General features: G+C 33.0%; 2 protein-coding genes across 2 annotated transcripts in view; one reads left to right on the forward strand and one right to left on the reverse strand.

Annotated features, from left to right (window-relative positions):
* On the forward strand, positions 1-13,411 carry LOC105839635. The gene is made up of 4 exons (XM_012686094.3): positions 1-152; positions 1,791-2,036; positions 8,783-8,948; positions 9,775-13,411. Exons 3-4 carry the CDS (start codon positions 8,806-8,808, stop codon positions 12,305-12,307), a joined length of 2,676 nt encoding a protein of 891 aa, XP_012541548.1. The 5' UTR covers positions 1-152; positions 1,791-2,036; positions 8,783-8,805; the 3' UTR covers positions 12,308-13,411.
* Positions 13,383-14,573, reverse strand: part of LOC105833485 (acyl-coenzyme A thioesterase 13) — an 18,710-nt gene continuing 17,519 nt past the window's right edge. Inside the window, exon 6 of the mRNA XM_036286288.1 lies at positions 13,383-14,533. Within this exon, the coding sequence (XP_036142181.1) occupies positions 14,499-14,533 (35 nt within the window). The 3' untranslated portion in view covers positions 13,383-14,498. The remainder of the gene's footprint in view (positions 14,534-14,573) is intronic.

A 14,573-nucleotide genomic window follows, 5' to 3' on the forward strand; every position in this document is an offset into this window, starting at 1 on the left:
GGCAGCCATTTCGACGCTCTTAGACGCTCTTTCACGCTCACGAAGAATTTGTCGAGGCACAAGCTCGATTGCGTTTGTCGCGTTCGCAAATCGTTGTCGTTTATAATCAGCGTTCTTCTTCATGAAACACTCCACTTTGGTGTAGCAATTCGGTGAGTCGAACATTCTGGCGTGTCACATGCCATGATATCTCATTTTACGATGTATCTTGCCCTCTTCCCATCTCCCGCAGCAATGATAAATTGAATAAAGTAATCGGCGGAAGGGGAGGGGTCACATATCATCTTACTCATGTTTCTTCAAATTTCTTTTCATTCTGATAAGATTTTTTCACGCATCATGTGCTCGATCGAAAATTCGCAGCATTCTTTGCACTATCATTCACCCATACAGTTTGTTCTCTTGTGTTGAAAGACACTTACAACAAAGATGCATATCTGTAGATGGAGACTAGCATGAAGAGTCATTTGAATCCGGAAAGTTTTAAACGTTTTATTTGTTAACATTGATACCATGCACATTTGTTACTTAAATGAGAGGTACAGAGCCTATTGTATATTCCAGAGTAATACTTTAAACATTAACTACCTTTGATGTAGTAAATAAAAAAAAATTAATAGAGCGTATGTTTAGAAAATCACATGAAAACTCAGAACTCAACTAATTTCTAAGAGAGCGAGAGATTTTAAAAATGATTTCACAAATGTGTATTGAAAAATAAATCTGAAATATTCTGAAAGCATTCAAAAATATAAAAATTATTTAGTTTAGTTGATAATTTATTAACTTTTATTAATTTCTAATATCAATGTTACATTAATATAATATATTAATAAATTCAATCATGTTTTTTATCTAGATTTTATTGTATATTAAGGGTGTATTGGACATACAATCTTAGACAAAAGTGCATGAAATTTGAAATACTTAAATATCTATGCCTAATGCATAGTAAATCTAGATGTAAGAAACTTGAACGATAGTTGGAGTCTTATTTTTACTCTTACAACAGTATTTTTCACATATTTACGATTTTTTTCACTTATGAGTTTAAACTTTTGACAGTGAAAATGCATAATTATCTCAAGTTACATTTTATTTCTTTAAAACGATGTAGTGAAGACAATTGAAACTTGGCAGATATTTTTATCTATTCATGTACTAGATATAGAAAAAAATTCAAAACACTGGTATTATTTCTTCTATATTTTTTTAATTGTTTTATCTGTCAAGATCATCTTTTTCCATAAGATAGAAAAGGATACCATGTAAAATCAGTGAAAATTAAAATAGTTATAACTCAGCAAGCAGATTTAGTGGATGCGTTTTCAATTTTTTGCAGTAAATTAGGGAAATTAAAAGAACAATTTTACAAATTTTTAGCAATTTTGTACCATTTTGAACTTCAGTCCGATACATCCTTAACTTAGTATTCTGTAAAAAAATATAAGCTTGTTACCTAATATTTACAGTTTAGAATTTATAATTTTAATTGTATTTAAAAATATGTTTAATATAGTACGAGTATTTATTAAAAGAATGCAATGTAATATTATGGTTTTACAATTATCGTATTTTTACTCAAACTCACTGTTACAAGTATAAAACAATTATAGAAATATTTAATATTGAAAATTAAAATATTTTTTAGCAATTTATATTTATGTAATGAGAATAAATTGAAGCAATAAATAATAATTGTGAAAAATAGCAAGTTGAATGCAAATACAATTTATAATTGTTATAAAATTGTTTAGGTACAGTGAGGGGGACCTTGATGTATGTTGCAGGGTTTTAGACGACTTGGTGTGTGTTAGGTGTCAAGGACAAATTTGGCCTCTTCGGTGGATTTTGCACAATGATATAGTGCAGTTAACTACTTTTCTGCTTCTACATTTCATTGTTCTTCGCTGATGATTTGCTGCTTGGTCATCTTTGTTCTCAATCAACTCTTATCTTTCGTCGTACGTTTTAGCTGAGAAAAAGAAAAAGAGAGGGAGAGTATAAAGAAGAAAGAAGTTTCTAAAATCTAAAAGGTAATGCTAAATTACATAATAAATCTAGTTGATAATTTTGGAGGAAAGTGTTGGTGATTCTACTATACAGGCAGATTAGTTATCTATCTCTAAGAGTTCTGTGAACATCTATATATATATGTGTCTATATTTATTTATGTACTATGATTTTATTTTGGCTATGTGTGTGTGTACGTGTGCGTGCGTGCGTGTGTGTGTGTGCCCGTGTGCGTGCGTGCATACACACACACGCACACACACACACACACACACACACACAAGATCTTACATACAAGGGTAAGTAATTTATAATCACAAAAATTTACAAAAATAATAAAGAAATTTTTAAAAACATTGATGCAAACAGACATGATATGATATGATTTATATTTATAGTTATACAATATTATTATATGTCCTCCATAAGAATGAATCACATGAACTTTATCTATTAAACGTAAATTTAATATAATAAATTACACAGAACGTCACAACTTTTTGTACTAGAAATCGAATCATATTTATAATCTCATATAGAAAAATAATAAAATTACAAACTACAATTTATTCCTTTAGAAAACAATTAAAAAAAATTTTTCAAACTATCTTCTACTTTAAATTGAGATTACCGTTAAGAGAATTAATTAATTTTTGCAACGTTTTTTTTTCTCTAACTATTTTTTTATTTTAAACTATTTTTAATGAATGTCTCCCTATATAAAGACTTATTTTACCATTCTTGTTATTCAGTTTTTTATTATATCTAGGAGAGAGAGAGTGTAACAATTTTTTAATACTTACATATTTATATACACATAATTGTAGGACATTTTTTTAATTAATGAAAAAAAGGTAAGTTTGATTTATTGTTGCAATAATAATTTCTAGTACTAATGTATGTACTTCTTTAAAGAAAAATAAAGAGCGAAAAATATTATATTATTAAAAATCTTAAGGGTTTTGGTTATATTGTGGAATTGTAAAATACTTAATGTGATTATGGCAGAATTGATTAATATTAAGTGATAAATGGTAAAAACATTTTTTACCAATCTTTTTATAAAAAAATTAATTATACTTTTGTTAAAGACTTAATATTTTTAATATAAAAAAGTTTTTAAATTATAAATCAATATTTAAAAAACAAAATCTTAAAACTAAAAATGTTAGACAAAATACTCATTGCGTTTAATTCTTTCCTAATCATCCCTTCACGCGAAATGTTTCATTTATATGATCTGACTAGAAGACTGAGGATTACTTGCATTCTTGTTAAATAGATTTTATTACACGGTGTGTTACAGTGTGTTACGGTGATCATTGACCTAATTCTCCATGTGATCTTTTTGCATTACTAGTATCACGTTACTAAGTATCAACATAAAGATATTTAAACATTTATCTAATAAATACGAAAAACTAAAAATTTAACGTGAAATTATAAATACATTATAAACATAATTTAAAGAAATTTTATCTCTCCCCCCTCCCCCCAAAAAAACAAATTATGTTAAAATTTCCATCACAAATCGTATTAATATCTTGCGGGCGCGTAAAACTTCGAAGGTTTTTCTACGTTTACGTTTTCATATTTATCTCTATAACATTTGACGATAATGTGCGTTTATCAAGTGAAATTATTATTACAAAACATAAATAGAGTAATAATAAACTGATGCATTACCGTATCCTTATTATCACTGTTATTTCCAAATAGTGAGATGTATACGGAAAAATAAAAAGTCGACTTATAACAGAAATTTTCTCTGTTCCATCGAGATCTTCGACTTCGACAACATTTAATGTCTAACAATTATCGGAAATACGCTTTTGTATTTACATGATAATGTATTAATTATGACATATACACATAATGCAGGAGAAAGCAGCAACGGATGACTGAAGTACGTTGGTGCAGCCATGATTTATCGACTTACTTTCATCGTTGCGAACACTTTGGAATCAAATTGCATATGATGCAGTTCAGGTGTACGATGTAGACCGATTTTCTTAATTCTTGTTTTATACGCACGCCATATGCATATACACATACCAACAAGTTGTCACAAACTGATAAGATTTATTCCTTTCATCTTTTCGTTTTTATTATGCGACTGCCAATGAAGTCTTTCAATAATTTTTCTTTGTTGTATAATAATAAACGGAATTTAATTATATAAATAAAGTAATATAACTGGTGTGGCATGTTCGACAAAAGGGAATCTAAAGGCGCTTTTATATTTGCCTAGGGGTGATCCCTGGTGAAAGAAACATACTATGTCATGGTCGTTCTGAACCATTATACTAAATGGCTGCAGCTGCAGATTTGAATTGCTTGAACAAAAAGCTGGCGACTGCAATTATCATTGTTGCACCTAGTAGCTGATATAGTGTATAGTTTCATGTTTGATTCACGTTTGCGTAGTTTCATGCTGTTCAAGCTGAACGGGAGTTGCAACAACTCGCATCCACATTCGACAACCTATCCTCGAGTTTCCTTTGCATCTACAAACTGTTCTAAATGTCGTGAAACGTTAAATATAACAAATCACGAAATGTTTATTTACGTATAAAGTAAAAACAAACGTAATATTGTACAATATTTCGAATAACATTCTTTAATATTAAATATACGAAATACTGAAAATATTTTTTATGCTTAACATGTGCCAAAAATGCATAAAATTAAAAAATATTAAGATTTTTCTAAAAGTTATTCCATATAATAACATAAAGCTACTTCACACATAATTGTAATAATCAAATTTTAACAAATAACAAAAATTATGATAATCAAATTTTGCGAAATTTCATTATCGATATAAAACTTTAAATTATTTATCATGTGTATATCACTAAACATTATCTTTCTGGATCGTATTACTTGGGTATTATAATTATTTTTCAACATTAGGAAGAAAATATGAAGTTAAGTGAACAATTATTACTTTTGTTAGTATCGTGTAAATTTCGAGTAAATAATGTGTGAATTTTGATTGTTTTACGCGAGCTACTATTTCTTGTCTTGATTTTATTAAAATTTGCCCAATTACGACAAGACATAGTAATTAGATGTTTTAAGCATATCGATAGAAATTTTAATACAATTAATAATATGAGTTAGTGTGAATCGATTGTTTACCTATATAGTGCACCAGTGTTGCTATAATTTCGAATATACATAATGTATATAAATTTGAATTCGAATTTCGCAATGTTTCTTGCCACATTGCTACATTGTTTCACTAAAATCTACTTAAGGAATATGTTGAATAACATAACGAGATATTGTGATTAGAACGTATAATACATTCATCTTCGCCATCATTTTGCAACCAATTCCAAATAATTTTACTAAAATAGTCGATATGAGGAATACTACAAGAGTTAGTTTTTCATTTTCGTCATAAGCACTTACAACTACTTCGAAATACTCCTAAAAGCTTTGAAATCGAATGATTTTTGGAGTATGCTATGCGAAGTGTGCTAATAATTTCTCTTCGTCCCGAGGGAGATGCCGCTAATAATAGGATAACTGCGTAATAAGCGTTATATGTATGCATTCGACGATTCGTTTAATCCGTTAAGGATTTACGAGAGTGCTTCGAATAATTACGACACAATCGTTGATCTCTTTCTCTCGATCTCGACGAAAGGATTCAGCAGTTCATGGCAGATGGAAACCGAAGAGATGGAATGAGCGTCGTCGTTATGCTCGTCGACAGAACAGACGCACGTGTCTAACACTTTATATGTTAAAGCAACAGGAAATGATTTGCCGATTATTTAATCCAGAGAGATTATCGACAATTTTTCTTTCTCCACGATTCCGAATTCATTCCGGAAAAAAGATCTGTGTGTGCCTGCATGAACCAGCTGTAAAAGCTCTTAAATGAGTCTTGTAACGTTTCGAATTTTGTGATATTTTGGTTGTTTTAAAGTTATTCTAACATGCGTGAAGATGCACTTGTCATTTTGTCGCAGTTCCAGTACCACATTCTGTCAAATCAAATTCATCTTAAAATACTGTTTTTTATTTAATGATCGAGTCGTGGCTAGTAAGTAGCAGCCTCGCAACGGTGGAACGAGTAATGTGTCGATTGCAAATACAGTCATCAGGGAGTCGAGAGACGGCCGATTGCTACTGTAACGTAAAAATTATCACGGCAATTACCTCATTATAGTTGCCTGAAATGCGACGACTTCCGAATACGCAGAGCAAAAAACTGAAAAATAACGATAACTCCCATTCCCAATTATCTTGATATATGATAAAGTTTATTTTCTTATCTTAATCCATTAGTTCGAATATTTAAACATTAAATTGTCAACTGTAAATATTTATCTTCATGAATAAAAAATGTTTTCTTATTTAATTTTCAACTTTAAGCTATTTATAAATTAAAATCCGATGAATAATTGATATTTGCATATATTTACAAAATTTAATCTTGCAATTATCACTCCGTGATTTCAATGATTAATTAATATAATAAATGCAAATTATTTTTCCACATTTAATTTACATCACTATAAATAGTTCTAATACACCAACTATGCAAAACGATTGATATATTTTATAATTTACTTTTATATTTAATCCATCATTTAAAACACTTGGATTCAAATTCTCTCTCCGATATTGATGTTTATTTAGGTAAATAAAAATTTAAACAATTTATATATATTTACTGGGGATGTAAAAATTTTTATATGACTCAAGTTTGCTCCATTTCAATTTCACGCGAAATATGTTTGGAGCTTTTTTTCAGAATATCTAAATAATTTATGATTAATTAAATAAAACGAATAAGCTAAATCTAATAAATTAAATTTGTACGGCCATAACACATATAGAGATTTGGAACGTTCCTCTGTCAAAACTTAGGTGCCACTGGAATTCGCTGTATTAACCCGTGATACCGGTGAAATGAAACCCGTATACATGCCGGTTTTTTTTTTAAGATATTTTTTTACTTTTCAAGTAATATATACGCATTCGAAGCTAAAGGCAAAACACTTTTTATATAACATAAACTTTTTCTTATTTTATTTTAATTTTGTTTTTTGATGTCTCAAAATTAAAACTAATTTGTCTTTTGTTAATTATTATCACTTTTTATTACATTTAAAATATATTTCCTTAATAATTGTCCTTTTTTAAAGAGATTGAAATATTTAAAAGGTTTTTTATTAAAATTAAAAAATTGATACCTTTCAGCTGTGATAAGTAATTCAAACATCTTTTTTACATATAATAACAATGTTTCGTGGAAATATCATCCAAACATTCTCTTACAATAAATCAAATTATTTGATTTGATCATGCGTGATCACATTCTTTTTCGGTGTAGCATATTAGAGGTATGGATAACAAATAAAAAAATTATGATAAAATATCTTCAATAATATCCTATCATTTATCTTTTTTATTTCTGTATGAAAAAAATTAATAAAACAATTTTCTTTTGAATAACAAATTATCGATAGATTAAGCAGGCGCTTCATCTGCACTATTTCGTTTGTACCATCACATTTGCTTTAATCGTTTCAACGTAGAGAAAAAGTTTACTCGCTACCTCGAAATACTGTGTAAATCGTAATAACATTGCGCGTAGAGAGATGTACATTAATTTGTGATGAAAGATATCTAAACTTGGTGGCAGAAAATTAAAGATCATTATTTCTATTTTGATCTATTTGAAATCTGTCACAAACAGTAAGAAATAGGACGAAAATCGATTCGTTATGAGAATTAAAATACTTTAAGATAAGTAAAAATAGTGTGAGAAAAACAGATGAATATTTTATATTTTAATCAAGATTTATAATATATACACACACACAAAATTAACAAATTATGAGCGCGTGTGTGTGTGTGTGTGTGTGTGCCTGTGTAAAAGGAATAATAAATTATTTGAAATGAAAAGCATACATCGTATGCATGCTGTCTACGAATGCCTAGATATCTAGACCATATATCAATTAAATATTTAAAAAATATTAAAATTTATCGGTTGTTTAATCTTCTAATCTGATTACGTCAGCTTAATTTATTATAAGAAGAAATATCCTAAAATATATAAACAAGAGAGTACTCGGATAACAAAATTTAATTAAAATGGCTTATGATTTGTATTTGTAAAAAGTTTTTTGTCGTTTTATTAATCTGAAATATCTTTTGAAAGAAATAAAGCAAAAATAAGTACAAAGAAAAGTCAAAAAAATTAATCTCTCGGTTTATTGAATCAATGTAAACGTGAAAGACAGAAACAAAAGAACAAAGCAATTAATGGTAAAACAATTATTGAAAAGAAACAAAAACGATAATCATTTTTTAACACGTGATAAGTACAGTATATAATGTAATCTGAAAGTAATACGATCGACGAATAATTCTTATATGTATGTAATAAAAAATAAAAATAAGTTATTAATATATACTATGTAAATCATGTAATATATGAATGAAGATAACTAATGTAATATATGAATAATGATCTTATGTAATATAAAATCATACTAATCTTATTAAATTCTATACAAAGAGAGAGAAGATATTGCAATGTGTGTGATGTGACGAATAAAAGCATATTTCTAAAAAATATATTTTATTTCTTTTTTATATAAGCGTACGCAAATATTTGTTAAATCCTTAATAATAAATTGTTTCACCAACGAATAACTGTGACTACCATGACATAGATCCAGAAAGATGTCTCTTTTTCTCTGCCGCTTAATTTCGTTGCCTCTCGGTTCGGTTGCAGATACAAGCGTCAAACGATTGAAAATGAGCGTCATAATCAGACTGCAAAATCTGGCGTGGTCCGCCAATGCATTGGACATACGCCAATTTTTTAGAGGCTTGAGTATCCCAGAAGGAGGGGTCCATATTGTTGGCGGCGAGTTGGGAGATGCATTTATCGCATTCAGGTAACTAATTACTACATAAATTCCTCTAAAAAATATATATATTAACATAATGAATGTATTTGCATCTTATTTTCTACGTTGTTTGCTTATCACGTATATATGCGTATGAACGTAATATTTTAAGCACTTTTTGTGATTATTACTTTTTATGATATACATAAAAACGTAAATCTACATATAAAATTATAAATCACAAATTCTAATAAAATTTAATATGCGGTAGATTTTCTTATATTATTCATGTGTTCTTTCGTAATCGATGAAATTCACTCATTTTAATGCTATAATATATTATGATCAATTGTATTGATATATGCATTGTAATATGCATTTTAATAATAATACATTGTTTCTAATCGGTAACGATCCCTCCTCTCTTAATTGAAATCGCTAAGCGTATTACGTTATTGTACAATTTATAACACCTTATTGATATAAATATATAAAGTAGAAAATTGATTACCAAATTTTTTGTTATTAGTTACACTGTAACGATAATAATATAATAATTATTATACTCTGTACATAGTTTTTTATTTGTCTACCTAAAAGAATTTAAAGGTTATCCGACAAAGATAAAACTAAAATATAATCACATATAATATAATATCTACCAAACATAAATAGAGTGATTAGTTCTTCTCGTGCATAATTCTAAATAGTAAGAGGAAAAATAAAACATACATTTGCAATTTTTGAAAAAAGGATAATAAACTGGAGTATTAGCTTGAGTTTCTAATAAATTTATGCAAATCAATTATGATGAAACAAATCGCGACATTAATCAAATTTCATGGATATATCCTTTTTGATTTGGTTATTGCAGCACCGATGAAGATGCCCGGCAGGCAATGATGCACGATGGCGGAAAAATCAAAGAAATGAAGATCAAGCTGCTATTGAGTTCACGTACTGAGATGCAAAAAGTAATCGAGGCTGCTCGACAGCAGACTTTAAGTTTACAATGCATCATGCAAACCGCGCCGGTGGCAGTACCGGCTGTAGTTCCTAGCAAACAGCCCGGTTCGCCAACAGACAAAAGAGACAAGGATAATGACAGCGAGTCCAGCAAGGACCGAAAGGATAGGCGCGATCGATCGAGATCACGAGACCGGTCACGGTCGCGCGACCGCGACCGTGACAGAGATCGTCGCGATCGGGACCGTGGAAGAGACCGACGGCGACGGGATCGCAGTAGATCGCGGGACCGGGAACGCGATAGACGAGACCGGCGTCGACGCCGAGATCGATCCAGATCACGCGATCGCACGAGATCGCGCGATCGTGATTCGAAAAGAAACTCTACTAATGACAGGCGCAAGGATGCTAACGAGGATGACAACAGTGAGGTCGTATGCGTCGGTCAGTTTCACAAGGATAAGGCATCGGCGGGTACGTCGAAAAAACCACTTGAGAATGGTGTATGGGAGGTTCCGCCACAGACGCAGATGCAGGCCGCTCTGTTGGCACCGAGTATCTTGGGTGCTGGCGTCGCCGCTTTGTCTCAGGACTCCGAGAGCCAGCGTTCAGCCATGACCGGCTTTGGCACACCTGTGCTGGGCCAACAACCAATATTGCAATCTGGACAGTTTTCTATAAACGGTCTTAACGGCGTTGGCAATCTCATGCAACCGCATATACAGACGCTCGGACATACAGTGGGCGCGATGACGTCGTTACCGCAGAATCTCAACACCGCGACCAATCTGCCCAGTTTGGGTGGTCTAGGAACTCGTCCCAAGGAACCCTGGAGTCAGAACGAGCAGGGCAGAATGGAGCAGACCGGGCGATTCTCCGGCCGATCGAATCAATTCGGTAATCAGGAATATGGTACCACTGGCAATTACCGCGGTACCAGACCGAACAATAATCCCTTCCTGAACAAGGTGCAAGAGCTCGAGGGCCGTCGTAATCCACACGCGTTTCAGGCTGCCGCCTCCAACTTCGGCAACTACGACAACGAATCCGGTAGGCCAACATCCGGTAGAAAGTCCGGCAACTCGAGATTCTCCGGCAACGAGAATAAAAATGGCAGCGGTGGAGGCTATTGCGTGGAAGTACGCAATATGCCGTTGAACGCGACGTATGCGGATTTGCGCCACGCGTTCCATGGTATTTACATCAGAAAGGACGGCATGAAGATAATCAATGATAATCACGGTAACCGTGTGGGCATCGCTTATATCAAGTTTGGCAAGGCCGAAGGCAAAGAACTTGCGCTGAGCACAACAAGATACGTGCGAGGCTCCGAGGTGGAGGTACTCGATTTGGACGAGAGTATCTTCGATAAAGCGGTGAATTCTTACTCTCCCGAGAATAGGGAGGACGGAAACACCGATGGCGACGTTAGGAACTCTACGTGCATCCTGCTGACCGATCTACCGTCCTTCACCAAGGAAATGGACATAGCTAAGTTGTTCCACGACTGGAAAATCAACGATCTCTTCATCACTAATACCAAGGAGACCGGCACCACTCAGTGTACGGCTTACGTGCAATTCGCGCGACTCGAAGACACTAAGTCATCGCTGAGCACGCCGCTCAAGATCGGTAGCAAGCAGGTGACCGCGACCGCGATCAGTGAAGAAAAGTTCGCGCAGGCAAAGCGCGAGCACGAACAAGCGAGCATGAACCAAACGGATTGTATTCTCATGCGCGGCCTACCATTCCAAACAATCGACCGCGACATTTTCGATTTCTTCTCGGACATTGGCATTGTGCCACTCTGCATTCACATGATGCTCAATCAGCAGGGTAAACCGGCCGGCGAATGCTTTTGCGAGTTTGAGTCAGCCGAGAAGGCGGAGCGCGCCATTACCAAAAATGGCTTACCGCTCGGTAAAAACATCCCCACTATTGAGCTGGTACCACGCGTCAAGATGCTCGAAACTCTTGGAATGATGGAGGCGCAGCAGCAAACACAGCAACAGCACTTCCCGATGCAGCAGGAGCAACATCAGAGACCGCCGCGCTTCTCCGGTCCGATGGGCCATATGCTGCGCTTTGGCAACACCGGCTTCGGACCTCGTTGCCCACCCGGCGGCTTAATGGGTATGCCACGTCACATGATGGGCCGCCATCCACCACCGTCCTTAGACTACGTTGAAGCTTTCGGCAAACCTGGCTGCGTGCTGTCGCTCGAGAATGTGCCGTTCAAGGCAGACATCAACGAGATTATTGAGTTCTTCGGTGACTTTGATGTGAAACGAGAAAACGTAATTCGTCGCTACAATGAGAGGGGTATGCCGACGGGTGATGCGCGCGTGGCCTTCTCGTCGCCCAGTGAGGCACAGCGAGCGCTCAAGGAACTTAAGCATTGCAAGATGCGAGAGCGTACGATATATATGAAAGTGGCGTGAGAGCCATCGTTTTGCCGTGGAGAGGCTGGTGACAGTGCATAAAAGCGACATCGTCACTGTACATATCCGGTTATATCCGGAATCGAATGTATTTGCTTGAAGCTCTTTGTGCGGAACGAACGCAATATATTCAATAGAACGTCTTCGGAGAATTAATGTAAGAGACGGTTTTATACAAGAGAATTCCTTGCTTATGAAAAAATAAGCGTCCATATTAAGATGCTTTATAATAGAATGTCTTCTCCAGTGTGAGTGAGACTGACTATATTTCCTGTTAAACTCGCACCGATCTATGTGTACATAGAATACATAAACTTAAGGACTTACGATTCTTCATTTATCTATTCATATCATGACTGATATACCGCCCAAGTTGGTTTTTGTCTATTGTAATTAAAAGCATTTAATCGGTTACTTTACTATTGCGTCAAAGGTTATATTTCAAGCACGATTGTAACATGTCTAAGAGAAAAACGTATTTGCCACGTTTAATACGACGCTGAAAATATAGATGGTCCGTATAATTACCAAAAGGCATGGACAAATGGACACTGTGGATGTAAAGAATTTCATTATCTCTCTTATTTTTCATTGTAATACCAAATAACGTTTTAATTATGGAAACGGAAGAAGCAGAGTACAAAGTTAGAAATTCTTGAATGATTGCGTTTACTTTACTTTGCGTTTGCTGACATGGACTAATATTAGAACTCGAACGCAACTCGGAAACGATAAAGAGGGCAATCTTTGTAAAAAAAATGAATACATTGTGTACGTTACATATATCATATATGTACATTACACGCGCGCGCGCGCGCGTGTGTGTGTGTGTGTGTGTGTGTGTATAAAATATATATTATTACATAACTGACATAATGTACATATATTCATGATAAATAATACATGTGTATACATGCAGACATTAAATGTATATAAAGATTACGCACTACAATCTTGCGCATTCGTACATCTATCGCGATTGGACTTGTGTAAAATAACGAACAATACACTAATAAGTTTATAGATGTGCACGATCACACATTGTCATAAACTTATGTTACGATAACAAACACTTGAAGAATTCAATAAATTTTTATTCAAATCTGTCTACACTTTTATCTTAATATAATATTAACACTACTGACATTAATCATAGATACATAGATTAGTTTAAATTAACAAAATATACTCTATTCTCGAATAATATTTTATTTATGTTTACGCTTTTTGAGAAAAAACCATCCAAATCTTATTTAATTTTTATAACTTTCACAGAAATTAAAGACAGAAAGATACACAAAAAATTGGTTTGCATTGTCTATTATATTTTCGAATAATTGGTTTATATTTATATAAACTATTTTTTACGAACTAAAAATTTGAAAAAAATATTTCTTAGAATTTATTAAAAAAGAATCTTTGGAATAATCATTATGCAATTGTTTTGTTGGCTATAAAAAACAGTGATTATATTGTAATTTAATTATTTTTTATTATTATTTATTATTATTAAACATTGAAATAGAAATTAGTTGCTTGTATATAGAAAGACTTTTTTTCTTTAGTTTCCCTTTTTTCTAATTTTGAAAAGAAATATTTTTATATAATATTACAAACTAATCCATATTCTAACGTAAAAAATGTAATATTTAATTACAAATATTTCAATTATCATGTTTAATGTGATTGTTATATCTTTATTGTTCAATCGCGTGCGCGCGCATAGTTGCGATTTAGCACCATGAGTTAGTGTCGAAAATAAATCCGCAAATTTTCTGTTGCTGGTACCCCACCATACTGATCTAAAGGACGGCTCTGTTATGAAAGCGTACTACAGCAAATTGACACTGCCCAAATATTGAGTCACGGGCTATTTCTGTAGCCGCGCTCCGGCTATAAACCCATGACATCGAGCAGCAATGGCGCATTTTAAATTACTGTGGTCTTACGATCGAATGAGATTCTTCTCCGCTTATATATTAAATAATAAGTAAAATATTTCAATTAAGAGTAATAATATAATAAGTGCAATACATAATTTGACACATATAAATATCACCGCAACCTTGTTTTCTTATCGACCTTCGAAAAACACTATAGGTATATCTGTCAAACAAGGCAATTTGTTCAATGTATTCAACGATTTCCATCAAAGCGTGTTACATACAGGAAGATTGCAATTAACCTTGTTCTATTTAGATATGGGAAACTTGACTTTATCTCCATCTAAAACACAAAATATTTCGGAATTAAAATAAGTATAGTA

Source organism: Monomorium pharaonis, chromosome 4, assembly GCF_013373865.1.
Source record: "Monomorium pharaonis isolate MP-MQ-018 chromosome 4, ASM1337386v2, whole genome shotgun sequence".
Classification (NCBI taxonomy): domain Eukaryota; kingdom Metazoa; phylum Arthropoda; class Insecta; order Hymenoptera; family Formicidae; genus Monomorium; species Monomorium pharaonis.

Excerpts from the sequence above, each read along its gene's own strand:
- LOC105839635 (XM_012686094.3), top strand. The coding sequence starts at position 8,806 with ATGAGCGTCATAATCAGACTGCAAAATCTGGCGTGGTCCGCCAATGCA. Across the intron at positions 8,949-9,774 it reads GATGCATTTATCGCATTCAG|CACCGATGAAGATGCCCGGC; the intron begins GTAACTAATTAC and ends TGGTTATTGCAG.